Genomic DNA, 27,778 nt, shown 5'->3' on the forward strand with positions numbered 1-27,778 from the left:
AAGAGCTAACCCTTTTTCTTAACCCTTCCTTGAATATACAGCACATAACTTAAAAGGGCAACTGAGACTAAATGTATGCTCTTCTAAATCTTAAGAGTTACAATATGAAACATACCACATCTGTCAAAAATTTCTTACTTAATTAGAAGTTCTCTATGCAACAACTGTTTGAGGTCATTGTTAAGAAAAGTTAAATAGAAACTGTCATAGAGTGCTCTAAGATAAATTCTTTTGTTTTCAATTTTTAAGACATTATGTGAGATAATCAAGAAAGGCCATATGTCATCGTAAGTCTTTGCAACTTAAAACGCAGGGATCTGATTTTATTCCTACTGTTCAGGATAACAGCATTATAAATCAGTTAACCAAATATTCCATAAATAATCCCTTCAGGGCTTCCTTGGTGGCTCAGTGGTTAAGAACCCGCCTGCCAATGCAGGGGACACGGGTTCGAGCCCTGATCTGGGAAGATCCCACATGCCATGGAGCAACTAAGCCCGTGCGCCACAACTACTGAGCCTGTGCTCTAGAGCCCGCGAGCCACAACTACTGAGTCCACATGCCACAACTACTGAAGCCCTCGTGCCTAGAGCCTGTGCTCCGCCACTGCAAGAGAAGCCGCTGCAATGAGAAGCCCGCGCACCGCAACGAAGAGTAGCCCCCGCCTGCTGCAACTAGAGAAAGCCCGTGCGCAGCAACAAAGACCCAACACAGCTAAAGATAAAAACAAATAAATTTATAAAAAAAATAATAATCCCTTCCAATGAAATTCTGCCTGAGTTTTACATTACCCATAAGCTCAAATGATAATGAACTCAAAGCCTCACCAATACCTCAGTTAAAATTTCATGTTGATCCTAGCTGTGTTAATAGTCCCTCAGGGTTGCTTATGTGACCGATGGGGGAAAAAAGGCACTCATGTGATATATGTATTTGTGTTACTTTACCCTACTGGAGCAGAAAAGAGTGGATCACTTAAAATGCTGAAAACAGCTCTCCTGTCAGGTTTGGAGGGGGCGGGATGGGTGGTAGGGTCATTTGATTTTAGGCAGATGTTTTACTCCTTACTCTAAAGCAGTGGGAAAAAAGGAAGACCAAACGTAGACTCGAAAAAGGTCACTGGAAAAGGCTTTTACTGTTTCTCCAGGGATGGCTTGCCTGGAAGCACCCCCTGTCCCTGCCCAAAACTCCCTGGGCAAAGTAGTCAAAAGGGATCAGCAGGCTAAGCAGAGTCCCAGGAACCATGACCATGGAACAGAGACCTCGAACATTTAAGACCAAGGGCACCTGACAGTCAGGGAAGGGCTGGTACTGGCTGGTAATCAGCTATAAACAAAGTACTTAGACGGGCCTGAAAAAGCCAAAACTCTGAGGCCCTGACCTTTCAGGACTTCTCAACAGCCCTGAGGGTAAATTCTAAATACTTTCATCGAGCATCCAGAGAACCTTCATCATCTGTCCTCTGCTCACGCTGGAAGCCTCTTTTTTTATGACACCCTCTCTACACACCACGATCCATCACATGAAAGGACCTGAAACTCCTAGGCGCCTTGTACTAGACAGTCAACCATGTTATCCCAGGGACCTAGTACAGTCCTGGCACACAGTAGGCTTAATAAAGAGTTGCAGAATAAATGAATTATCCTGTATCCTCGGCTCTAAAAGGGACAACCTTTAGATCAACTGGCACAACCTCAAAGCCTTGGCACAGTGATATACTATAGAGAGCGGTAAAGCGATTTCTCATTAATAGTAAAGTACTACAGTTTACAAGTGGTCTACTTCCTTTTCTACAAATGAGATGAATTTTAATGTCATCCCCTAACAATGTGATCATTCGTGTCCATACCAGATGCTGTCTTCAGTGAGCAAATAAGCAGCAGGGGCTCAGGCCGGAGCCTGAAGCACTGTATGTAGCCCACACTATGGCCTGAGGTGCACAGCCCACCTGAGCTTCCCCTGCCAGGTGTGTCAGGGCAGATAGAAAGGGTGGGAATGGCTCCATCATAGGACCACAGACCTCCAGCTTCCCTCTTCGGCAGACAGACCTCTCAGAATAAAGTCTTTAAAGCCAGATGACAAGAACAGTCCAAGAAGGCAGGCAGGGCAAAGTGGGCTCAGTATACACACAAACAAGGTACGTCGAGCACAGAGCAAAAGGTATACAGGGGCCCATTCCTGCCTAGACAGAGAGAACTGGCTTTTACTCACTGTAATGTGAGCAAACGTGGAGATGCACATATAACAGAAGAAAACCAACACAATGAAGGAGGACTGCCGTGAGGCAGGAAAGCGCCACACCAAAGATGCCAGGATCTCAGGACCAGGCTTAGCGCCTGCTTACACACTTGGGACCCAGTATTTCCCTCTCCACCACTTTGCATACTTCATTTTATTTATTACTTAAGATAACGTTTTTAGCGTGCATCTTTCCTGATGGACACAGACAGGGCCGGTGACACAGCGGTTTCTGGCACATGATGGACACATCACAAATATCTGCTGAAGACACTCTTGTCTTCTCGGACCTTCTGAGTATGAGAAGGCGTTGCAGGTTAAGTAAGAATTACTCTTATTACGATACACAGACTTCAAGCTCCACTGAGGGTAGGAACAATGTCTAATCTGTTTATTGCTGTAGTCTCAGTTTACAGCATGCTGTAGTCACTTAGTAAATATTTGTCGAGTAAATGAATGAATGATTTCATATATATTATTTACCTATATATTTTCTGAGTTAATTTGGTAAATTTAATATAGTTTACTATTGATATAATTTAACTGCATTCATTCAAAAAATCCGATAACCCACTAGGTGTCAGGCACACACAGATGCTGAGGAAAAAGAGGTGTAAGGTTCCTGTCCACATGAAAGTGAAGGTCTAGAAAGGAGAAGCATATAAACAAATTATAACAGTCAATTTGTTAAACTCAAAAACAGAGGTTTGTGTATTTTAAACAGCTGCAATCAGAAAGTAGCCAAATCAAACAGAAAGTCCTAAACAGGAAATGACGCAAGTAACAGTCTACTCATGATCATTACCTCTGAACGGAGACCACCCCTAATCGAGTTTGCCAGACCCCAGCCCCAAAGGCAAGAATTACACACCAAAGGCCCCGAAACAGGGATCATTCCTGCTTGTAATACGGATAGATAACCTAGTTTTAGACTCTTTGGAGGTCCATTTACCTTTCTAAAAAGCATGGAAGAGAAAATGTTATAATGGCAATGGGTCTCATCACTCCAGCCATCCCACTGCCACACCAATTATAAGGCCTATTAACTGAAAAGAAACCTCTTAATTTAGCTCACTTATACATACTTCAGGGTTACATAAGCAAACTTGCCACCAGACTTTGGATCTATGAATTAAATAGCACATAAGTATCGTGAGAGCCTTACAGTGCATGTTTCTAGGTCTCTCAAATCCTCTTTCAGAACAGTGTATGCCTTTCTGAACAACCGTATCATTTTTTAAACTGAATTTTAAGAATTATATTTTTCCAATTACAAAACATGGCTCCCATTGCCAAATGATGATATTGTGATACAACAGCTAACCTCTGCAAGTGCTCACGTTAACACTTTGTCCAGAAATGTCAATGACCTTAAAATATAGAAGCATATTTCACAATGAAAATTGTACTTATTCAGCAATACGTAATATTTAGCCCTCGCCCAGTTATCGACTGCTGCATAATAAGCCACCTCAAAACTTAAGTGACCCGAAACAAGCTATTATTTCTTATGGTTTTATGGACTGACGGGGGGGTATTTTTTTTGTGGGAGTGACTGGGTTTGTGGACTGACTCTTACACAGGCAAAGTTCTCTCTTAGAATCTTTCTTGAAGTTGCGGTCAGTTGGGCGCAGCTGAAGTCGCCTAGGTTTCCAAAATGGCTTACTCACATGGCTGGCAGTTCCTGTCGGCTGTTTGCGGAGCGCCCTTCTGTGGCGTCTCCACGTGACCTCGGGTCCTCACAGCATGGTGGTTGGTTCCAAGAGATGTAGGCAAAAACTGCAAGGTTTCTTACCACCTAGTCTCAGAAGTCCTAGAATATCACCTCTGCCGCCTTCTATTAGTCAAGCAGGTCATTGTGGCCAACCCAGATTCAAAAGAAGGGAAGTTAGGCTCTACCTGTCGATGTAAAGAGCAGCACATGTATATGGGGAGGGAAGAAACTGAGGATAACCGTCTCGGAGGCTACCTTACCACACCATTATTCCAACTAATGCACATTATGCTTTAGATGGATAGTCCCAGCTTTTTTTTTTTCCTTCTAAAAATCAAGTTAGGCACAAAAATACTCAATGAAAATGTAAGCACTATTAAAAAAAACTCTGCAGAAAAATCACACTTGATGCCTAGGTCCAGTTCAATTCCACACATCAGTGGAACTCTACGCTTATAACCCTAAATACAGTGAAACAGGATTTCATTCCACATAAGACTTTTGTCTATTTTCCTATAGGATAATGTACCCACCCAATAAATTTGTCAAACGTATGAGATCCAACTTATTTTAAGTTGTCACCTCTTACTCTCAAAACCTAGGGAAATTCAGGGAACCGCTCCTCAGATCCTAGAATGCCTGGACCCGAAGTCCTACTTTTAGGACCATCATTTGGCATGCCGAAACAGTATACCTAACCAAGAAGCTGAAAACGTTCTTTGCTGGTGATTTTAAGAGAGCTGACTAGCTCAAGAGCAGAGCTGCACAGAGAGTAAGAAGGGGAGGCACTCTGCCAAGGGGGTTGATGGCCATCAGGAAGAATTTCCACAGAGAAAAAGGGGAAAGAAAGGGCGAAAAGAACGATGTCAGTCCCTGGAAAGAAAGTTATTTTTCAAATGGTCTGATTTTCCCTTTTACAGAGAAAAGGGAGCTTACTGTGATAGAATAAGCATGTTCCATTTCATGCAGGTATGTTTCCTGAGCCAAAGAAAATACAATGGTATCTTAAAGCCATTTATCTTAAACAATTCATTTGCAGGCCATACAAAATCCCCCAAGCAATATGTGGGTTCTAAAAACAATAAAAGATTTAGTAATTCCAAAACAAAATTAAAGATGTTTTCAAATAATGGCAATGCGCCAGATCCTCTTGTCCCTACATCACAAAAGCTGATGAAGTTTAGAAAAACAAAAATTTTTTTAATTAAGTTTTCTCTAAAATTGTAATAAACTTAAAAATTATTGAATTTTTAAAAATCTCTTCCTCTTACCTAGATATAAAAACAGAAACAGCTGAGCATGTTCTTCACATACTTAGCCTGCACAGGTGTGAACCGGCAACACCTTCCTCTCCTCTACTTGCTCTCTCTACATCGACTACCTACTCTTCCTGTCTGTGGGAACTCCCCATCCCCCAAAGCACCCCTTCTAGGATCTCAGGTTCAGCCCCGTCCCTACTTTTCACCACCTACGTGTACTACACACCCAGACTTTGTCAAGACTCTTTCAAAGCTGTCTCTCATACAAGTTCCCTACTTTCAAATCCCAAGGCTGCCTGGTGTGGGTGCTCTGTCTCGTTCAGCCGCTTCTGGCATGCCTGCCTCGGGGGCCCCGCCTCCAGTCCTGCCTCAATTCACTCTCAAGGATGACTTCCGAGCAACCTTTCCAAAAGAGAGCCGACGATGTGACCCACCCCTCAAAGTAAGACACACCACTCAAAACAAGATATGTTTCCAGGATTGAGACCAACTCCTCGGTCCTAGCCTGTCTCAGCTGCAGTCAGACTTCAACGTGCATCCTCGGACTTGGTCCCAGGGGACAGGCCACCCTAACTGGGTCTGTACGTACTGCTCTCACTTTGTCCGTGTGGTTACATGTGCCCAGCATACCCTCCTCTACCGTCCTCAGAGCTCAGCTCAAACGCCACCCTCTCTCTCCAGCATTTCTGGAATCAACTCGCCTACCCGCTACCTGATTCAGCAGACCTGCTTCTGTCGCCTAAGTTTTTTAGGCATGCCTCATAATGTGTTCATGAGGATTCCAAGCTGGCTCTCTTCCTTAAAAGACCTCGTTCTGTTCTTAACCAAGGCTACCCTGAGAATTCTATCCCATGCTCCTGGAGCTAGGGAGCTCCTTCTTACCTCTTCTTCCCCTTGACATCCGCTGCTCAATCCCCCTCCTCCAACATCTTCACCCATAAGAAATTAACGCTCTTCTTTTTCCTTCAACATCAAGCTTACATTGCTCCCACATGATTCACCAGCTGGATGCTGTGGTCTGAATTTTTGCATACTTTACAAGTTGCTACAACGCTGTACCACCCCGAAGCCTCCAGATAAATCCAGAACTGCCTGATGTCCAAGACACCCACTCCAGTCTGGCCTTGGAGACCCAGGGTCTCACTACAAGGTGTCTAAAGAAAGTGCAACGTGCACACATTTATAAACCCGCCAAACATCTGAACTGCCTAAGGATCAGGGACAGGAAGTTTCATGAAAGAAAATTAACAAAATATAAAATGACATAAGAGACTGGCCATTACTCTTAACCACTGGCAATTAATTCCATTTTAATATTTTTAATAACTAATCTGGTTGTTCCTTCAAACAAGGCTGGAGACTCAGCTGTGATCCTAGAACACTGAAATCTGTGTAAGCCAATTGGGTGTTTTAACTGGTGTTCCAAAGGCAAGGTTTCTGGAATAACTTTCTAATTGGTCCAGGTGTTCTCCATGTTGAACATCAAAAGTGATTAAACGAGACATGAAGCTTTCTGCGGTAAAAGGTTACAAAAAACAATTTCTTTGAACTTAATGTTTACAAAACGGATACTTATGAGCACTTATGTTAACTCACTGACAGCCGGTGTTCTGGCTCAATGTGTCTTAACAACATAAACCTGAGGTCCCTGATTTTCAGGTGATCTATAGTTCCTGAGTATAATGTACTAAAATGGACTTGAGCTATTACACACAAAGAGTTAAGAAATGGCATTTATACCTCAGATATAGTTTAGGGTGGTCAAGAAGACCTTTTAGACAAAAGACAACAGAGATGGGGTGGGGGGGCAGTGGTCCTGGAACTATGTCTGGAGCATCTCCAAGCCTAAAAGTCCCGGGAAAATTAATATTATCACTGAGGCTGTTTTATAAGTCTTGGTTGAAGCCACAGTGTCCAAACTAAGACAACTGTCCAACCCCACCCTAAAGGGGCCCTACTCCTTCCCCAAAGCTGTCTCCTTCATCACCCAAGCGAGAAGGTGGATGAGGAGAGAACCTACAGAGAGAGATAAGGAACTGCTCACAAGGCCAACACCCTCACTGAAGCTCACCCCCTACCCCACTCAGGTCTAGTGCTGAGTAACAAGCACCAGCTGACAGACAAAGGCAAAGACCACTTCTGTGGCAAAGACATGCAGGGTCTGCTAAAACCTGATGATGGAGCAGAACTACTGTGGAATCCCCTGGCCCTCCAGGCCTCCCACTAAGATCATGGAAATGGCAGACCACCGGGGGAGGAGATGAAAGCCTACGGTAACTATAGCAACAACATAACCCAAAGCCAGCGTAACTACTTACTGGATTAGCTCAACCTCTCGTATTAAGGGCCTGGCAGAAGAAGAGGTGTGCCTACTTCCAGGTATAAATAGTATTTACCTCAGTCTATGCAATTCTTTCACGTGCAGTAATAGGCACTCAATCAAAATTCTGTGTGACACACAAAAAGCAAACCCTCCCCCAACCCGTTACCAAGAGACAGAATAGAGGACACAACGAGACTGGAAGATGGCCCAGATGGTGGAACCACCTGAGAATTTAAATAACTGTAATTAATATTGTCGAAGAATCCAGTGATAAGGTGAACAACGTGCATGAACAAATGGGCAACTGCAACAGAGACGTGGAAGCTATTTTTAAAAAGCCAAATGGAACTATTAGAAATGAAAAACATGATGATACCAGAGATGAAATCCTTCAATGTGCAGACTGAGCACAGTAGAGGAAAGAATCAGTGAAACTGAAAACACTCCAAGAGAAATTAGAAACACAAAGATACAAAGAGACAAACAGAACAGAACTACCAAGAGCTATGGGACTATATCAAACAGCCCAACGTATGTAACTGGCACCTTATTAGAAAAAGAGAAGTAGAAAGGGACCAAAGAAATATTTGGGGAAAAAAGCTGAGAAGTTTCCCAAATTTAGTAATAATAAACCAGAAATATAAGCAGGATGAATGAAGAAGGACATATCTAGTACATCAGAGTCTAAGTGCTGGAAACCAAAAATAAAGAGAATATACTGTAGGAAATGAATAAATTACCTGCCCTCGCCTTGAGTCCTGGCCTCTCCGTGAAAGACTAATGACTGTTTAGCCTTTGAGCAAAATTTAGATTTTAGCAAAATCATCTCCCACGCTTGGGGCCCTTGCTGGACCCAATAAATAATCTCCAAAGTGAAGGACTTTGTGTTCCTTCCCTAAGGCGTCTGTGCGGTTTCACAGAATGCAAATCGGGGGGGGGGGGCTGGAGTGGCATGCAATTTTGTGTTGTCTCACCAAAACTTCTCAAAGACTCAACCTGCTGAATGATACAGTTGTTGTAATGGAATTAAAAGCTTTTGATAAAAGAACAAAAAAAAATGTCTGGAGTTAGAGCTATCTAAATACTAAATGTAAGGTGAATAAAAGATTGAAACTGAAAAGTGTTACAATCCAAACGTAATGTTATCTTTTGAATTGAGTCTTACAAACCCAAATAATATTGGAAAAATATAAGCTTTCAGAGACTGTTCCTCTACAATGCTTTTTAAAAAGTCTCTTTTGGTTCTCGATGTTAACTTGACTGCATTAGCTAATAACCTTAACTAGCTTTTGAAAAGTTGCTGATATGCTAAGAACATCTGTAATGCTTAGGAAACAGGATTTCAAAATGATGCAGTCTGTATAAATAATGAGTGAAAAAGAAAAATTTTAAAAGTGTTTGAAGCAAAATCCCAAAGGCCTCTTTGTACCTCTTTACCCTCTTCCTTTGCTAGTACTCTCTACTAATTGTATGGGATTCTGTCTAAAATCTTGGGGCTTCTAGTCGAGGCCTTCTCTGGTGTTCCCTTAGTCACAGGCTGGAATTTGTTTTCTTTTTGTGAAGTCAGTGCCTGAGAGCTGCTAAAAAGATACCAACAGCACCTGGACACCCTGAGGCATTCCGGGATCCTGGACTCAAGGCCCAAATATTCAAAGGAACATGAGACTTTTAAATAAATTTTAAATGAACTTCTGGGTTCATTACTGCAGTTTGCTTAGTTTGAAAATATACAGGAAAGTATATCAGAGTCAGTGGAATAAGAAAATATTTAATTGAATTAACTGAATAAAAGGCATTGTAGTGTGTGCATAGTAGGTGAGGGGGTGGTCTCTGAAGCCAGACTACCTGGGTTCCAATCTCGACTCTGCTACTCACTTGCTTGTGCCTCAGTTTCTCATTTTTAAAGAAGAGATCATAATAATACCTACCTCGCAGAGGCTTAAGTGAATTGTTAAATGCATTAATGAATTGTTGTGAGGCTTACATGAAGGAATAAATGTGAACTTCTAGAATATTGTACCTGGCATGTGATTAGTGGCCTTTGTATTTAACTATTAGTATTATTCCCATTAATAAACTTTATATTAAAACAAAGTAAAAGCCAAAGTAGGTGAATTGGAAATATCATATCACCCTTTCTTGAGAAAACACAAAAGGTAATTTTTTTCTCTGCAGTAATTTGAACAGTCTCTTCTGAGGTATAATTATAGAGTACCAGATTTTGGTTAGCCTCATGAGTTTTGATAAGAGAAACCAGGGCTCCTTTGCCTGTTGGTTGATATCTTCAAAATACATTACTGGCACTACTGTGACAACTGCACACACATAAAACAACCTCCTAAACTAAACTAACTTAAACCTCTTTAATAGGGCTCGCTGTGAAATAAATATTTTGAGTATGTACACTTAAGTCATGTTGTGAACAGTAACATTTGTCTAATCCTTTATGGTCTATGAAGGAATTTTATATTTAGCCATTACTCCAGTTCCTAATATCCACATACTATGAATATGACATTTTATATCATATGAGAAACGCAATGTGGACTTGCTCTAATGAACACAGAAGCCTCCTCTCTCCTCCACCACAAAGAGGAGTATTTTCTTAACAGGACCTCAGAGGTTATCTTTTATGGCCTACAGAACTGAAGTGGAAAGCTAGCATATTATTATTACACTGGAAAGGTATTATTATTATGTGTTTTCTCTCAAGTTTCATTTTACAGCTCAGGTAAAAAGTGAAATCCAGGAGAAGCCTAAATTAGAATTGCTCTTAAGGGGATTAGGCATGTCTCTTAAAATTTGAAAAAATATGGCATTTACATACAGACCATAAGGACTTTTAAAAGACCAAGCTGAACAGAGCTGTGTGAAAGTTAATGCAGTGAAAAGATGGGACAGAGCAAAATCAAGAAGAGCTGTTTAAAAACAACATCAAATTTTCAAGTGGAAAGTTCACATAAAGTATCTAATTGTGTCCTAAACTGAACAGTGAGCTAAGAAATGTAGCTGCATGGAAGGTGAGCCGCTCATTTATTTTTATAGCATGTGAGGCAGATGCTTGAGTCTGAAAAAGCCATAAGTAACAGAATGACAAGAGTCCAGTGAGAGGTGCTGACAGCAGAGGCACAAAGGGCATCCTCGGAAAAAAAGAATGAAAGACAGCACCGGGCACGCCCTGTAGAGCAAGAAGCTGTCCTTCCTTGTTTGCCACCTCCCATGATAATTCAAAGTATTTTCAATGTCTTTCTTGCAAGTATACTTGCTCATATGCATTAATTAATGGTCACATGCTGACAGGAGCACCTCTGTTCAAGAAGTGCTGGCATCTGCATTACTGGCAAATATTCTTCAGACAGCATCCTTGTATTTTTCAGTATTAAAATGCTACATTCTATTTACTTGGCAGTGTGTCATTTATAACTCCTATTACTCCTAAAAACTGGTTCACAATTCAAAGAATGGGGATGCTTTGGGAGTTTCAATTTCTGTTTCTTTGTTGTGTCTAAAAAAATTATTCCCAAATGTTCATCATAAATATAAATGTATGATTTTGGATATACCACCTTTCTTTTCTCAGGTAAAGTTAAAACTTTTTAAAATAAGTATGGATTTTATAATAAATATTAATGAGAGAGAATATAATCTTACCCTGGTGTGAGTACGAATGTGCATCTTCAGCCCGTCATTTTTACTGAATCCTTTTTCACAGTAAGGGCATTGATAGGGACGCTCACCTACAAGACAAAGGAAAGCTTCCCGTCAGAAAACTCGAAAGCAGCAAAGCAGGCATGTACCATCACTCCTCCCGCACCAGATCCTGGCCACCACAAACTCTCTTGCACTGCCAAGAAAAGGCTCAGGCACAGCAGGGCCAACACCTGGGGCAGCTCAGGGTGGTGGACGAGGCTTTCCCTCCTGCGGAGAGGCTGTGAGCCCAGAGCAATTCCAGCACTCAGAAACAAGCAACGTTCAGGCTCGCTCCATTTTCCTTTTAATATTTGAGCCCAAATTAAATCTAATTTTAAGAACCTGTTAAAAAGATTTCGTATCATCAATTTGTTCTGTCACTATACTGCATGTTATAGGGATCACTGTTTCACTGATACTTCGTTTTTTAAAAAAGATTTCAGAGGCTAAAGGCTCTTTGGTGGGGCTAATGGCAGACTCCCAGAGGGCTCATGCCGAGGAGTACGTCCCAGAACTTCTGCTGCCAGTGTCCTTGTCCCTGCGGTGAGCCACAGCCATCCCCTGCCTCTGCAGGAGGCCTAACAACACTAGCAGATCACCACGGAGCTCTGAGAAGAGTTCCCTGTGCTATACACCATGTGGCTGACAGGGTCTTGGTGCTCCAGCCGGGTGTCAGGCCTGAGCCTCTGAGGTGGAAGAGCCGAGTTCAGGACACTGGTCCGCCAGAGACCTCCCAGATCCACGTAATATAAAACGGTGAAAGCTCTCCCAGAGATCTCCATCTCAATGCTAACAGCCAGCTCCACTCAACGACCAGCAAGCTACAGTGCTGGATACCCTATGCCAAACAACTAGCTAGACAAGAACACAACACCACCCATTAGCAGAGAGGCTGCCTAAAATCATAATAAGGTCACAGACACCCCAAAACACATCGCCGGACGTGGTTCTGCCCACCAGAAAGACAAGATCCAGCCTCATCCTCCAGAACACAGGCACCAGTCCCCTCCACCAGGAAGCCTCCACAGCCCACTGAACCAACCTTACCCACTGGAGGCAGACACCAAAAACAATGGGAACTATGAACCTGCAGCCTGCAAAAAGGAGACCCCAAACACAGTAAGTTAAGCAAAATTAGAAGACAGAGAAACACGCAGCAGATGAAGGAGCAAGGTAAAAACCCACCAGACCAAACAAATGAAGAGGAAATAGGCAGTCTACCTGAAAAAGAATTCAGAGTAATGATACTAAAGATGATCCGAAATCTTGGAAACAGAATGGAGAAAATACAAGAAACGTTTAACAAGGACCTAAAAGAACTAAAGAGCAAACAAACAAAGATGAACAACACAATAAATGAAATTAAAAACTCTCTTGAAGGAATCAATAGCAGAATGACTGAGGCAGAAGAATGGATAAGTGACCTGGAAGATAAAATAGTGAAAATAACTATTGCTGAGCAGAATAAGAAAAAGGAATGAAAATAACTGAGGACAGTCTCGGAGACCTCTGGGACAACACTAAATGCACCAACATTTGAATTATAGGGGGCCCAGAAGAAGAAGAGGACAAAAAAAAGGAACTGAGAAAATATTTGAAGAGATTATAGTTGAAAACTTCGCTATTATGGGAAACGAAATAGTCAATCAAGTCTAGGAAGCATAGAGAGTCCCATACAGGACAAATCCAAAGAGAAACACGCCAAGACATACATTAATCTAACGATCAAAAATTAAATACAAAGAAAAAATATTACAAGCAGCAAGGGAAAAGAAACAAATAATATACAAGGGAATCCCCATTAGGTTAGAGCTGATCTTTGAGGAAAAACTCTGCAAGTCAGGAGGAAGTGGTAGGACATATTTAAAGTGATGAAAGGAGAAAACCTACAACCAACATTACTCTACCCAGCAAGGATCTCATTCAGATCCGACGGAGAAATTAAAACCATTACAGACAAGCAAAAGCAATGAGAATTCAGCACCACCAAACCAGCTTTACAACAAATGCTAAAGGAACTACTCTAAGTGGGAAACACAAGAGAAGGAAAAGACCTACAATAACAAACCCAAAACAATTAAGAAAATGGTAATAGCAACATACGTATCGGTAACTACCTTAAATGTAAATGGATTAAATGTTCCAACCAAAAGACACAGACTAGCTGAATGGATACAAAAACAAGACCTGTATATATGCTGTCTATAGGAGTCCCACTTCAACCTAGGGACACATACAGACAGAAAGTGAGGGGATGAAAAAAGATACTCTATGCAAATGGAAATCAAAAGAAAGCTGGAGCAGCAATTCTCATATTAGACAAAACAGACTTTAAAATAAAGACTATTACAAGAGACAAAGAAGGACACTACATAATGGTCAACAGATCAATCCAAGAAGAAGATATAACAACTGTAAATATTTATGAACCCAACATAGGAGCACCTCAATACATAAGGCAAATGTTAACAGCCAAAAAAGGGGAAATTGACAGTAACACAATCATAGTAGGGGACTTTAACACCCCAACTTTTTCACCAATGGACAGATCATTCAAAATGAAAATAAATAAGGAAACACAAGATTTAAATGATACATTAAACAAGATGGACTTAACTGATAGTTATAGGATATTCCATTCAAAAACAACAGAATACACTTGCTTCTCAAGTGCTCATGGAACATTCTCCAGGATACATCATATCCTGGGCCACAAAACAAGACTAGGTAAATTTAATAATATTGAAATCATATCAAGTATCTTTTCTGACCACAATGCTATGAGACTAGAGATCAATTACAGGAAAAAATCTGTAAAATATACAAACACATGGAGGCTAAACAATACACTACTAAATAACCAAGAGATCACTGAAGAAATCAAAGATGAAATCAAAAAAATACCTAGAAAAAACTGACAATGAAAACATGACAACCCAAAATCTATGGGATGCTGTGAAGAAGTTCTAAGAGGGAAGTTTATAGCAATATAGTCCTACCTCAGGAAAAAAGAAACATCTCAAATAAACAACCTAACCTTACAGCTAAAGCAGTTAGAGAAAGAAGAATAAGAAAAAACCCCAAAGTTAGCAGAAGGAAAGAAATCATAAAGATCAGATCAGAATTAAATGAAAAATAAATGAAGGAAACGATAGCAAAGATCAATAAAACTTAAAGCTGGGTCTTTGAGAAGATAAACAAAATTGATAAACCATTAGCCAGAATCATCAAGAAAAAGGGAGAAGACTCAAATCAATAGAATTAGAAATGAAAAAGGAGAAGTAACAACTGACACTGCAGAAATATAAAGGATCATGAGAGATTACTACAAGCAACTATACGCCAATAAAATGGACAACCTGGACGAAATGGACACATTCTTAGAAAAGCACAACCTTCCGAGACTGAACCAGGAAGAAACAGAAAATATAAACAGACCAATCACAAGCACTGAAATTGAAAATGTAATTAAAAATCTTCCAGCAAACAAAAGCGCAGGACCAGATGGCTTCACAAGCAAATTCTATCAAACATTTAGAGAAGAGCTAACACCTATCCTTCTCAAACTCTTCCAAATATAGCGGAGGGAAGAACACTCCCAAACTCATTCTACGAGGCCACCATCACCTTGATACCAAAACCAGACAAGGATGTCACAAAGAAAGACAACTACAGGCCAATATCACTGATGAACATAGATGCAAAAGTCCTCAACAAAATACTAGCAAACAGAATCCAACAGCACATTAAAAGGATCATACACCATGATCAAGTGGGGTTTTTCCCAGGAATACAAGGATTCTTCAATATATGCAAATGAACCAACGTGATACGCCATATTAACAAACTGAAGGAGAAAAACCATATGATAATCTAAATAGATGAAGAAAAACATTTCGACAAAATTCAACACCCATTTATGATAAAAACTCTCCAGAGAGCAGGCATAGAGGGAACCTACCTCAACGTAATAAAGGTCATATATGACAAGTCCACAGGCAACATCGTTCTCAATCGTGAAAAACTGAAACCATTTCCTCTAATTTCAGAAACAAGACAAGGTTGCCCACTCTCACCACTATTATTCAACATAGTTTTGGAATTTTTAGCCACAGCAATCAGAGAAGAACAAGAAATAAACAGAATCCAAATTGGAAAAGAAAAAGTAAAACTGTCACTGTTTTCAGATGACATGATACTATACATAGAGAATCTTAAAGATGATACCAGAAAACTACTAGAGCTACTGAATAAATTTGGACACAAAATGAATGTACAGAAATCTCTTGCATTCCTATACACTAATGATGAAAAATATGAATGAGAAATTAGGGAAACACTCCCATTTACCACTGCAACAAAAAGAATAAAATACCTAGGAATAAACCTACCTAAGGAGACAAAAGACCTGTATCCAGAAAACTCTAAGACACTGATGAAAGAAATTAAAGATGATACAAACAGTTGGAGAGATATCATGTTCTTGGATTGGAAGAATCAACACTGTGAGAAAGACCAGACTTCCCAAAGCAATCTACAGATTCAGTGCAATTCCTCAAACTACCAATGGCATTTTTCACAGAACTAGAACAAAAAATTTCACACTTTGTATGGAAACGCAAAAGACCCCGAAGAGCCAAAGCAATCTTGAGAAAGAAACATGGAGCTGGAGGAATCAGGCTCCCTGACTTCAGACTATACTACAAAGCTACAGTAATCAAGACAGTATGGTACTGTCACAAAAACAGAAATGCAGATCAATGGAACAGGATAGAAAGCTCAGAGATAAACCCACCCACATATGGACACCTTATCTTTGGTAAAGGAGGCAAGAATATACAATGGAGAAAAGACAGCCTCTTCAGTAACTGGTGCTGGGAGAACTGGACAGTTACATGTAAAATAATGAAATGAGAACACTCACTAACACCATACACAAAAATAAACTCAAAATGGATTAAAGACCTAAATATAAGGCCAGACACTGTAAAACTCTTAGAGGAAAACATAGGCAGAATGCTCTATGACAAAAATCACAGCAAGATCCTTTTTGACCCACCTCTTAGAGGAATGGAAATAAAAACAAATATAAACAAATGGGACCCAATGAAAACTTAAAAGCTTTTGCACAGCAAAGGAAACCATGAACAAGACACAAAGACAACCCTCAGAATGAGAGAAAATATTTGTGAACAAAGCAACTGACAAAGAATTAACCTCCAAATTTACAAGCAGCTCATGCAGCTCTATGTTAAAAAAACAAATAATTCAATCCAAAAATGGGCAGAGGACCTAAATAGACATTTCTCCAAAGAAGATATACAGATTGCCAACAAATATATGTAAGGATGCTCAACATCACTAATCATTAGAGAAATGCAAATCAAAACTACAATGAGATATCACTTCACACCGGTCAGAATGGCCATCATCAAAAAAAATCTAGAAACAATAAATGCTGGAGAGGGTGTGGAGAAAAGGGAACCCTCTTGCACTGTTGGTGGGAGTGTAAATTGATACAGCCACTATGGAGGACAGTATGGAGGTTCCTTAATATCTAAAAACAGAACTACGTTATGACCCAGCAATCCCACTACTGGGCATATACCCTGAGAAAACCATAATTCAAAAAGAGTCATGTACCACATTTTTCATTGTAGCACTAATTACAATAGCCAGGACATGGAAGCAACCTAAGTGTCCACTGACAGATGAATGGATAAAGGAGATGTGGCACATATATACAATGGAATATTACTCAGCCATAAAAAGAAACAAAATGAGTTATTTGTAGTGAGGTGGATGGACCTAGAGCTTGTCACACAGAGTGAAGTAAGTCAGAGAAAAACAAATACCATATGCTAACTCATATATATGTAATCTAAAAAAAGGTTCTGAAGAACCTCAGGGCAGGACAGGAATAAAGACATAGATGTATAGAATGGACTTGAGGACACGGGGAGGGGAAGGGTAAGCTGGGACGAAGTGAGAAAGTGGCATGGACATATATACACTACCACATGTAAAACAGAGAGCTAGTGGGAAGCAGCAGCATAGCACAGGGAGATCAGCTCGTTTCTTTGTGTCCACCTAGAGGGAGATGCAAGAGGGAGGGGATATATGGATATATGTTTACGTATAGCTGATTCACTTTGTTATACAGTAGAAACTAACACACCATTGTAAAGCAATTATACTCCAATAAAGACGTTAAAAAAAAAAAAAGCCATCATCCTAAGTGAAAGAAGCCAGACTCAAAAGGCCACATATTATATGATTCCATTCCTATGGAAGTCCAGAATAGGGACAGAAAGTAGATTAGTGGTTGTCTAGGGCTGGGGGTGGAGATGGGAAACACAGGAGTGATAGCTAACGGGTAATGTGTTTCTTTTTAGGGAGATGAAAATGTCCTAAAATTGACTGTAGGGATGGCCGCACATATCTATGAATATACTAAAAACAATATATTGTACACTTTAGGTAGATTGTATGATATGTGAATTATACCTCAATAAAGCTGTTTAAAAAAAAAGATTTCATAGTCTATCTCAGTTAAGGAGATGAGTTTTAAAAGAACTTCATAAAATTGGTGTATGTTAAACAGAACCACCTTCTGTTATAACTGAGTCGAGGTTATATCTAGAGATTATTATTTAGAAAACAGCCAAACCATTTTTTTTAAAACAAGCAAGCATACTCATACACATCACACTTTCTAAAAAATTCTACTGTAAGCTGACAAAAATATGACAAAATTTAATCTCCAGGAGGAATCTGAAGCTTCCCACTGGTCAAAGACTAATTATTCAGAATGGACAGTAACTCAGAATCACTCACTTACTGACTTTCATTTATTCATCGTTTCATTTATCGATTCTTTCATTTCCTTCTCAGAGACAGGCCTTTTGACAAGTAGTGTGCCGATCCTCTGCTCTCTCACATCCCATTTGATTCTCTTTCTCGTTCAATCACGTATTACTTGAGTTATGCCAGCGAACGCCCCCATCAGGTCAGCAATGAGCTCCTAGTGGCTCAATCCAATGGTCACTTTTCATCATGGCCTTCCCTGACCTCTCCCCAGTTGCTTCACAAAATGTCCAGCCACGTTCCTGGGCCTGGAGGCTGCATGGCACAGGGGGCCTCGCCCTGTTCTCTGAACCCTGTGTTGTTGGCAGTAACATCACATGGAAGCAACTGGGGCAGAGCTCCCAGCTCAGCAACTTACCCAGCTGCTCCTTGAGGAGCACCCAGGTCACTCCCTTTGAACTCTGTCTGAAGTGGGCACTGTGAGAGAATGACAACCACCCAAGATAGAAAAAACAAAAACCTAAAAATAACAATGGTAACACTAACGAGAACAAGACTCTAATGAATTATCCAGACTTGCCAATTTCTTCTGTGAGACAAAATCAACTTTTGCACTAAGTAAATCAACCTGGATTCTTTACCTTATGGTTGTGAACTGGGAAGGTGTGGCTTTTCACACACATGCAAAATAAAGGCTTAGAGTCCAATTTATTTGAAAAACTATGAAAATACTTTATTTTAACCTTAAGTCGATAATATGTGTTTACCTTCATTCCAGATCTCTCTGTTGAACCTCTGTCTTGAGATATCCATACACCCACCCGGTATCTTCATTTGGATATCTCACAAACAACTCAAATTCAGCATTCCTGAGCTTTAGACTCTGATCCTATGTGTCCTGTACATCCTGTCCTGATTAGTTATACCACCATCATCCAGCTATCAAAAAAGAAACTTAAATAGCCATTCAAGATGCCCTTTTTTTTACTCACTTCTCCCTACATCTAACCTCTGAAGTCATATTAATTTCACTTCTCTGATATTTCTAGAACTTTTTTCCTTGAAGGTGATGGCAAGAATGAAAATAATATTCATAGCATCAGCAGCAGGAGTAGTAGCAGGAACGGTTATTAATTGATTTCTTAATCATTAACCTTCAACCATGCACACACAGAGAAAAAGAACTGGAAGAAAACAGCAAGATGCTAATGCTCGTGGGGCTAACTCCTAGATCATCGAAGTCCAGATAATGTTTTATTTTCTTCTTCATAAAGTATGAAAAGCAAAGTACTTTTTTAGATTTTCAAAGTAAGTGTTTTACATTAGTGATAAGAAGGCTAAAATGTTTAATTCCTATTTATCTATTAACAATCTAATCAATCTAGATAATAGATAAAGCATGGTAAACAGTAAAGTGGTTGACACGAAAAGTCGTTTCACAAATTTTTAGCAATCATAAATTAATTTAATATTCACAGCTATTCTCTTTGTATCACAGAGCTTTATGTGTGGTATTACTCTCCAAAGACAAATAGAATAGCCAGCACACACACACACACACAAAATCAAAGATTTACAGTCATCAGGTTAGTTATATGTTAATTAAACCTAATGTAGTATATTGAATTATTATTTTCTTTCATGATAGCCAAAATTGATTAAGCAAGGAACGAAATATAGATAATACTAAGGAATCTTAGAGAACGGAGCATAACAAATTCGTTCCCCATTTTACCTGATGTCGTAATCCAGAAATTTCCACTACAGACATGAGCTTTTTCTCCTCTTTTAGAATCTGATTGTTCTGAGTTTGAATAATGCTCATCCTCTCCTAGGTGTAACTCTGGGGAAGTCATGCAACCTCACTGAACCTCTGAAAAATGGGACCAAACATTCAGGTTTGTTTAAAGCAGTCTCTATGCCAGTTACCACATGACAAGTAGCACTCCCTTTCACTTACACGAGTGACCCCACGGGGACAATAAAAACATATGGTCACCTATTATGGATTGAATTGTGCCCCCCAAATTCACATGTTGCAGTCCTAACCCCAGTACCTGAGCATATGAATCTATCTGGAAATAAGGCTGTTGGAAATGTTACTAGAGTAGTCTGGGTCCCTAATCTTATATGGCTGGTGTCCTTTTAAGAACATGGCCTTGTAGAGACAGACAAACACAGGGAGAATGCCAGGTGAAGAGTGGGGTTATGCTGCCACAGCAAGGAACTACCAGAAGCCGGAAGAAAAGCCTGGAACAGATCCTTCCCTGGAGACTTCAGAGGGAGCACAGTCCTGCTAACACCTAGCCTCCAGAATGGCGGGACAACAAATTTTTGTTGTTTAAGCCACTCTGTGGTACTTTGTTACAGTCCTAGCACACTCATACAATCACCCTGCTCATAATGGAGGCGATTATTATCTTCACTGATGTCTGTCTGTCTGTCTGCTGTCTGCGAGGCCTGTGTAGACTGCTCAGGAGAGAAACTGGTACTCTAGACGGCCAGTGTTTCCACCCCATCCCCACTCCAACCCTGAGATCCAGCGATACCGAGGTGATAGGTTTGGGAAACTTGGGTTAAGTCCCACTCCACTCATTCATTCCACTACCCCAGGATGTAACTCCAGTTTTAAAGGATGTCACTGGGTAAATGGCTTTAATAAACAGAAGTTATTTGAAAACTAGAGTATGAGGTTTGCAAATCAGCCTAGGCTACATTAAGCTGCTACCCTCTCTACCCTTTGGCTGGAGCATGTTTAGGGCAAGCCTGCCTCTCTTAGACTCTGAAGACAAAGCTACCTGCTGTCCCACACAATCTAAAGCTGAAGGTTACGTGTATAAGTCAACATGCTGATAAACAGTAAAGTTATTTGTCTAATTTGCATATTAAAGACAAGCTGATATTCTTAGGGTTTTTTTTTTCACATTATGCATGTGATATTTTCCCTCATTAGTGCAAGTTATTGTGATGAGTAAGTTTCCAGGAAATATTTTTGTTTACATATAAAATTATCCTGGTATGAACAGGAATTTTCTTGAGTTAACTCTAAGAACACAGATCTTTTTTCTTGCTTGAACACTGCCAGTACATAGGTTCTGATGTACAATATGGTGCAAATCCAAGTAATGATTACTTTTAAATATCTGGTAGATTTAGATACTGACCGTTTACATTTTGCATAGGCTCATAGCAATGTTCAAATTCTGACTAACATGAAAATTAATCTTAAAACTAGCTAAAAAAATTGAGCTTAAAAACCAATGTAAATGGAAATAATATAAGCAACAGCTGAAACACACAGAGCCTACTAGTAGGCTCTGTTCTACGGTTCAGAATACTTAAGGTATATTAGTAATTTTGTTTCTTGTAACAACATTATGATCTAGGAATTCATATCTCTAGATTACAAATGAGGAAAGCAGGCACAGAAAAGATAAGTGATTTGCTCAAGATGACATAGCTATTAAATAGTGGAATCAGAATTTTAACCCTTAATCTTTAACTCTTATACCATAACATAAATTAATAATATGGCTAGTATTTTATATAAATTAGGTTAGACTTCCTAAAGTTACTGACAAAAACTCTGCTTCTTGCAATTACAGCTGACATTAACCAGATCTTTCTGACTGGTACACCGCGGCATTCTTTTAGTTACCAAAGCTCATCAGGAAAAAGTCAGGGGCAGGTTAGGAATGTATGTTGTATCTCAAAGCAGATCCCAAGCGGATGCAAATACTGACATAATATTAAACTATGCCTTGAGAACTACATACAGGTAACCACCTTCAACATTTAGAAGGGAAAAACAGTACTGCCAAATATCCCATACTACACTATGAGATTTAGCTACCAGTAGTTAGATTCAATAAGCATAGTAACATAAATAATATTGAAATGTACTTAACAGCAAATTTTCTCATTTGACTAAGGAAAATAAATGAGTTCTTCACATCTGCTTCTTTCTTTAAATTATGTTCTGACACTGAATATCATTAAAGTCCACTTGTGTTTTCTTCAAAAACATCAAGGAACATACAGAAACATGATGACAACTGTAAAAGGTTGATTTTAAGCTGATTTTACAAGGTGCCACAAAGTAGGTAGTCCATGAAGCTAATTTATTCATTCATTAAATAGATATTTTTTGGGCACATACCATCTTCTAGTTACTGTCCTGGGCTTTGGGAATGCAGTTGCGAATAGATTCACAAAATCACTGCCTCTTCAATTTTACTAGTGTAAATGAGAAAGACAAGTAAACATTAAGAAAAAAACATAAGATAATTCCAGATACTGACATTGTAGGAAGAAAATAAAACAAGGAGATAGGTTTAAGAAAGACCTCTGGTGGGAGTGCACATAGGTTTAAGAAAGACCTCTGGTGGGAGTGCACATAGGTTTAAGAACCTGGTGGGACTGCACAGGAAAAGGACTTAGGAAAAGGTCATTAGGAAAGGCAAAAGAATTGAATGAATGTAGTACCTAGATGCCAATTCAAGCACACTTTTTTGTAACCCTTAATCATTGAACTGGAAGCATTTTAGCTTACTGGACTTGAAATAGGTGCCTCCAAATTCTCACTGTTGGCACACCTGAGACAGAAGAAGCTTAGAAGTATTTGAAATATGCAAGAGGGGCTGTGTGGATATTCAGAAAAGAGCTCCAGAAAATTGCAGATGGCCTTCCAAAGGCAGCTGGTGGTAATGAAAGGGGACATCTGGGTGCCACATGTAAGACTTTACCAGAGTCTAGCCTGGTCCCCAAATAAGTTACCTTGAGTCTTTTACAAAGAAAATGCATTATGACCACAACCATCCACTGGCGAGTATGGGCAAAAACAATAGGAAAAAACATCTGATTCTAGTTTAATATATGCCATTAGTATTATAATTTATTGACTTTACCATTGTTTTGTGTAATATAATTAAACACATCAGAAGAATTCCAGGCCTCACTAAAGGATTAACATACTAATATTAAACAATATCTTAAAATATGTGAAGGGAATTCAGGTTAGCATGAATCTTCAGGATAAAAGGAAAGATCTTAAAGCCATTAAACCACTGAATATCCATCTATTGCCATGTAATCACCCCAACGTCCATCTTGAACAAATCCTTTCTAAAGATCTATGTTTACACAACATGAAATTACTAAAGAAAATATTGCAAACTTTGATATACCTATGTTAGATATCTTGATATTCTTAAATTTAGACCATGGATTTAATTTTAGATATGAACTTGATCACTCTATTAGAAGCTCAGAAATCAAATATCACTTCATACCACTAAACACACTGAACGCAAAAAACTTAGTAATATTGACTGTTATCAATTTTTTAAAGTTTTTTTTGATGTGGTCCATTTTTAAAGTCTTTATTGAATCTGTTACAATATTGCTTCTGTTTTATGTTTTGGTTTTTTGGCCATGAGGCATATGGGATCTTAGCTCCCCGACCAGGGATCGAACCCATACCCCCTGCACTGGAAAGCGAAGTCTTAACCACTGGACCGCCAGGGAAGTCCCTTTACCACAATTTTTAAAAAAGCGTATGGCCAATGAGCCCTATACTTTGAGAGATTTTTAAATAAGTGGAAAAGTTTACTACATAATGTATGTTTTAAGACTTTTTGATTAAAATAAAAACAGATTATTTCCAGAAAGCATTTTAATAATAATAACTTTTATTCTGTTAGTATATTTTTAAAAACCTATATAGATTTCAGGGAACTCCCATAAATCTCTGAAAATATGAAAAACTGTACATACAGAGAAAATGCAATTTAAGATGGAATAAGGTCAAACTCTAATTTTCGATGAATCCAAATTAATGTTTAAATAGTTAAATTACATAATGTTTAAGGATTTTGGAGCCATAGTTTTAATTTTTACTTTGATTTTTCTAAAATTAAGTTTTGGACACGGCCACTTTCAAATGAAAAAGCAAACCTCAGAAGTGTATGTTTCATGAAAAATACTCTAAGATGGTTCCATATGGTTGAACTTCAAAATATATATATTATACGGGAATTGCTTAGAACTTTATATTTGATTTTCACAAATATCATGGGACTGGCTTATTCTGCTATTGTGGACTAAGGAAACTGTTACAAAACATCAAAGTCACTCATTCTAAATGAAAATTAAACCAAAAATATAATTGTGTAAGCACTACCCAATCATTTTTTCCAATTCCACCATTCCAGACCCCTCAACCTATGAAGCGTCTAATAAATTAGCAGCGCACCACAGAGAGAAGTGAAATGCTATGCTGGCTAATGGGAGCAGCTCAAGTTCATTCTTGGCAACTTGCTATGAACTGAAATACTTTTCCTCTGCAGCAAAGAGAGTCACGACACCCCACTGACCTCACTGAACCCCACATTGTTAGTCTTGGAATACTATTCATCAAATCCTGTGGCATTTCACTTGCCATCTTCAAAAAAGAAAGACAACAAAATCTGAACTTTACATTTGATATTCTACTTTTAAAAGTTTAAAGAGTTTACTACTGTAAGGAAGTGGATCATAAAATGTAAAAATCAAAAGATGACTGAGGGGACCTTTTTTTTGGCCACCTGAATCAAAATAAATTGAGTCTTTTTTAAAAAGTGCAAGTTTCTATGGAGCTCCAAAACAGTAAAAGATGCATTGTTTTCCTTAAGAGTCTTCAGTTACGGTATCCCACCCTCATCTCTGAAAGATGCCACATCAAGTGAGGTGAGGTTCCCTGGGAAGAAGAAAAATAGGAGAGCCATGTGCCCACTAAGTTTCTAGTCTGAAATAATAAAGAGCCAGACCTACTTATGGGTGGAGGGCAAAACAAAAAACAGTTTTACTGATGCAGACAAAACAGGATATGAGATGCAGAATACGAAAGGACAACAGTTAACTAGGAAGAGAAAGTAAAAGGCTTCCTACTCAGGATGCCCTGGCTTGGGCCAACCAGGTATGTAAATGACACCCATTACATGTCATTTCGTCTGAAGGGAGCAAAACACCTTCCTCAGGTCCTTGATACGGGTGCTGATAGAAGCAAAGTGGATTGTTTAATAGGAGAAACCTCAGCACAATCCAGACACTGAGGAAGTTTCAAAGGTTCTGACCAGAAAGAAAAACTCCTACATGAGTTCTCCACACTGCTGTGTGAAGAGACACTTTACAGTAAGGTTGGTAAGTAAAATAAGGTAATCACTGATCTGGTTTTGCTGTTAGGGAGTCAGATTTTGGTGGGAAAATCATTAATCTTTTCACCCAGTAGTTTTCCATTTTTAGGAATTTCTACCAGAAGTTTTATTTAACCCAGTATTTACAAGCACAGTTTGTGAAGAGTGGTCACGCAGTGATGAAGCAGTTAAACCTTAGATGCCTGCACACAGAGGGGTTTTCCTGCTCACAGGGCCAGCAAGGAAGAATCAGAGTATAAAACCGGGAGCAGCAAGAAACCCAGAAAACTAGTTTCTTATCCAAAACCTGAAAAGCTATAAAACCTTCCCCAGGCCTGAGGCGCAATTCAGAACTACAGAAAAACAACACACAGAGAAGCTGTTCTTCGGGGGAAACATGGTAGCAGTGGCAGGAGAAAGCACACATCAGAGGCAGTCAAATCTCCTTCGGTTTTCCTAAACTAAAAAAAAAAAAATGCTGTGTTCCAGATTTAACAGAGGTAGCTATTGATAATATTAGCTAGTAATTTACCAATAAAGCTGCTGAAATACAGTATTAATAATGAAAATCATTGCACAGGCCACTTCTGTTTTTGAGGATCCCAGCAGATCAAAAAAAGAAATGATAAAAATAGTTACATAAATGATGATATATTTTAAATGATCCATCTTATCATGGTCCCTGTGACTGTACTATTAATTCACTTGATGATAGTTCATCACACTATATTCCAACACAATGTCACTCCCTCACTCTTCCTTATGTGCCCCATATCCCAGCCTATGACTAACCTTGACATAAACATTATAATTTTTGTATTAAAAAACTAGGGCCTTTGATATTTTCGAAAAAAGTAAAAAAAAAAAAAGATAATTACATTACCAATGAAAGTCAAAATGAATGTCTCTCCCTCTTAAGTTGTTATATATGCTTGTTACTAGCCCAAAATCAACCAGGGAAGAGATAAATACAGAAAAGAGGAAAAAATGGTTTATTCCACTGATGTGGTTGATCAGAAATTATCTGAAGTATCAAAATCACACTGAGAAAATAAGAGTCATACATAGAGCTCAAGACTCTACCCACGAGTAAGACGTCTTAGGGAAAATCTGAAGCTCTCAATCTCAATCTCTGAAGTATGATGGGGGGGTAGAGGAAATCTTTTATTTCTATGCAGATTCTATACTCAACTATTCTGTTAACTCTTAGATTACCTGTGGGTAAAAGAATATGTGATTTGACCTAACGTTAGTAATTAACCACTTAGAAAATAAAGATAGCAAAATAAATTCCCTCTCAAAATATAGGGGTTATCTAATTATAAAAATGTGAAAAGACATGTTTAAATTTTCATTTGTGTTTACAATGACTGTTGTTTATTTTTGTTTATGACTAATTGTAATTGTTGCCTTAGAGTTACTTAGCTACTGTTTTTATTAACTTTGGACAAATATTCTACAAAGAATGAAAAAATTCCTTTAGAAAAACTATTAGAGAAGGAAGAAAAACAGTGGCTAAAATCCAAGTATCATCAAACCATGATATACCAATTCTTTATTTCTAAGATGATCACAGGTAGTTACCAAAAAACTAAATATTTCCTAAGACAGTGATTTATTACTACATTCAAATAACAGTGTGCAAGCAAGCCTAGAACAGAAGGGCCAACACAGCCGGTATCTATTAACACGGAAAGTTGGTTGGAACTGTAGGCAAGTAATTAACCTTCTGGCCCAGAGCTTTAAAACCCCAAAAGTAGTTCCTAGAATTTCTTTCATAATTTATGAACGACTGATGGAATTCATGTCACAGTCCATGGATTCCCTTGTGGAATTAACCCCAGCTCTCACTGACCCTAAGAAGCTATAAACCAACGGGAGAACATGCTCTACTATTTCAGCTGACCCGCAGAGTGCCATCTCTGTCATTCCAACATAGGAAACTGGATGATAAATTACAGAGCTGCCTGCCAGGCACAGACCTAAACATTCACCTTCACTAACGATGATGGCAACATACAGTCCATGCACCCTCACTCACCCCAGACCAGCCTGTTTGACAGCAAACCCTCATCAGTGTTCTGGAGATGATCTATATGCTGCTACTAAAGGTTATAAAGAAGATGATGATGATGACACTGGGACTAGAGGGTCAGACCTTATATTAAGGGAGTATGAATACCTGTGATTAAATACAAGTAGGAATAACAAAAACAAAACACACAGCACAGCTGGCAGCAACAGCTCGCATTATAGCACGCTTACACCATGCTAGGCACCGTGCAGATTTCTTCGCCTACACGTTCAGTTGTTCCTTGAAACAAGGCTACGAAGTTGGTGCTTTTATTACACCTGTTTTTCAGGTGAGGAAACTAAGCCTTGAAGAGGTTAAGCACTTTATGATAGCTCATACAAGGAGGAAATCAATAAAATGGAACTTGAAAACCTGTAATCTGACTCTAGGATCTGACTCTGGATATAAACCAGGTATAAAATAATATGGTATCATAGACGGTTGATCCTGTGGTACAGAAGTTTCTCTATACCTAGAGTTAAAGACCTCAGTTAGACCATA

General features: G+C 39.1%; 1 protein-coding gene across 3 annotated transcripts in view; it reads right to left on the reverse strand.

Moving 5' to 3' along the window:
- PRDM5 (PR/SET domain 5) overlaps window positions 1–27,778 on the reverse strand; it is a 207,191-nt gene that overhangs the window by 34,754 nt on the left and 144,659 nt on the right. For all 3 annotated transcript variants that reach the window (XM_065877615.1, XM_065877616.1, XM_065877614.1), the window contains one exon: window positions 11,186–11,271. In XM_065877615.1, the coding sequence (XP_065733687.1) occupies window positions 11,186–11,271 (86 nt within the window). The remainder of the gene's footprint in view (window positions 1–11,185; window positions 11,272–27,778) is intronic.

This window comes from Phocoena phocoena, chromosome 5 (genome assembly GCF_963924675.1).
Source record: "Phocoena phocoena chromosome 5, mPhoPho1.1, whole genome shotgun sequence".
Classification (NCBI taxonomy): Eukaryota; Metazoa; Chordata; class Mammalia; order Artiodactyla; family Phocoenidae; genus Phocoena; species Phocoena phocoena.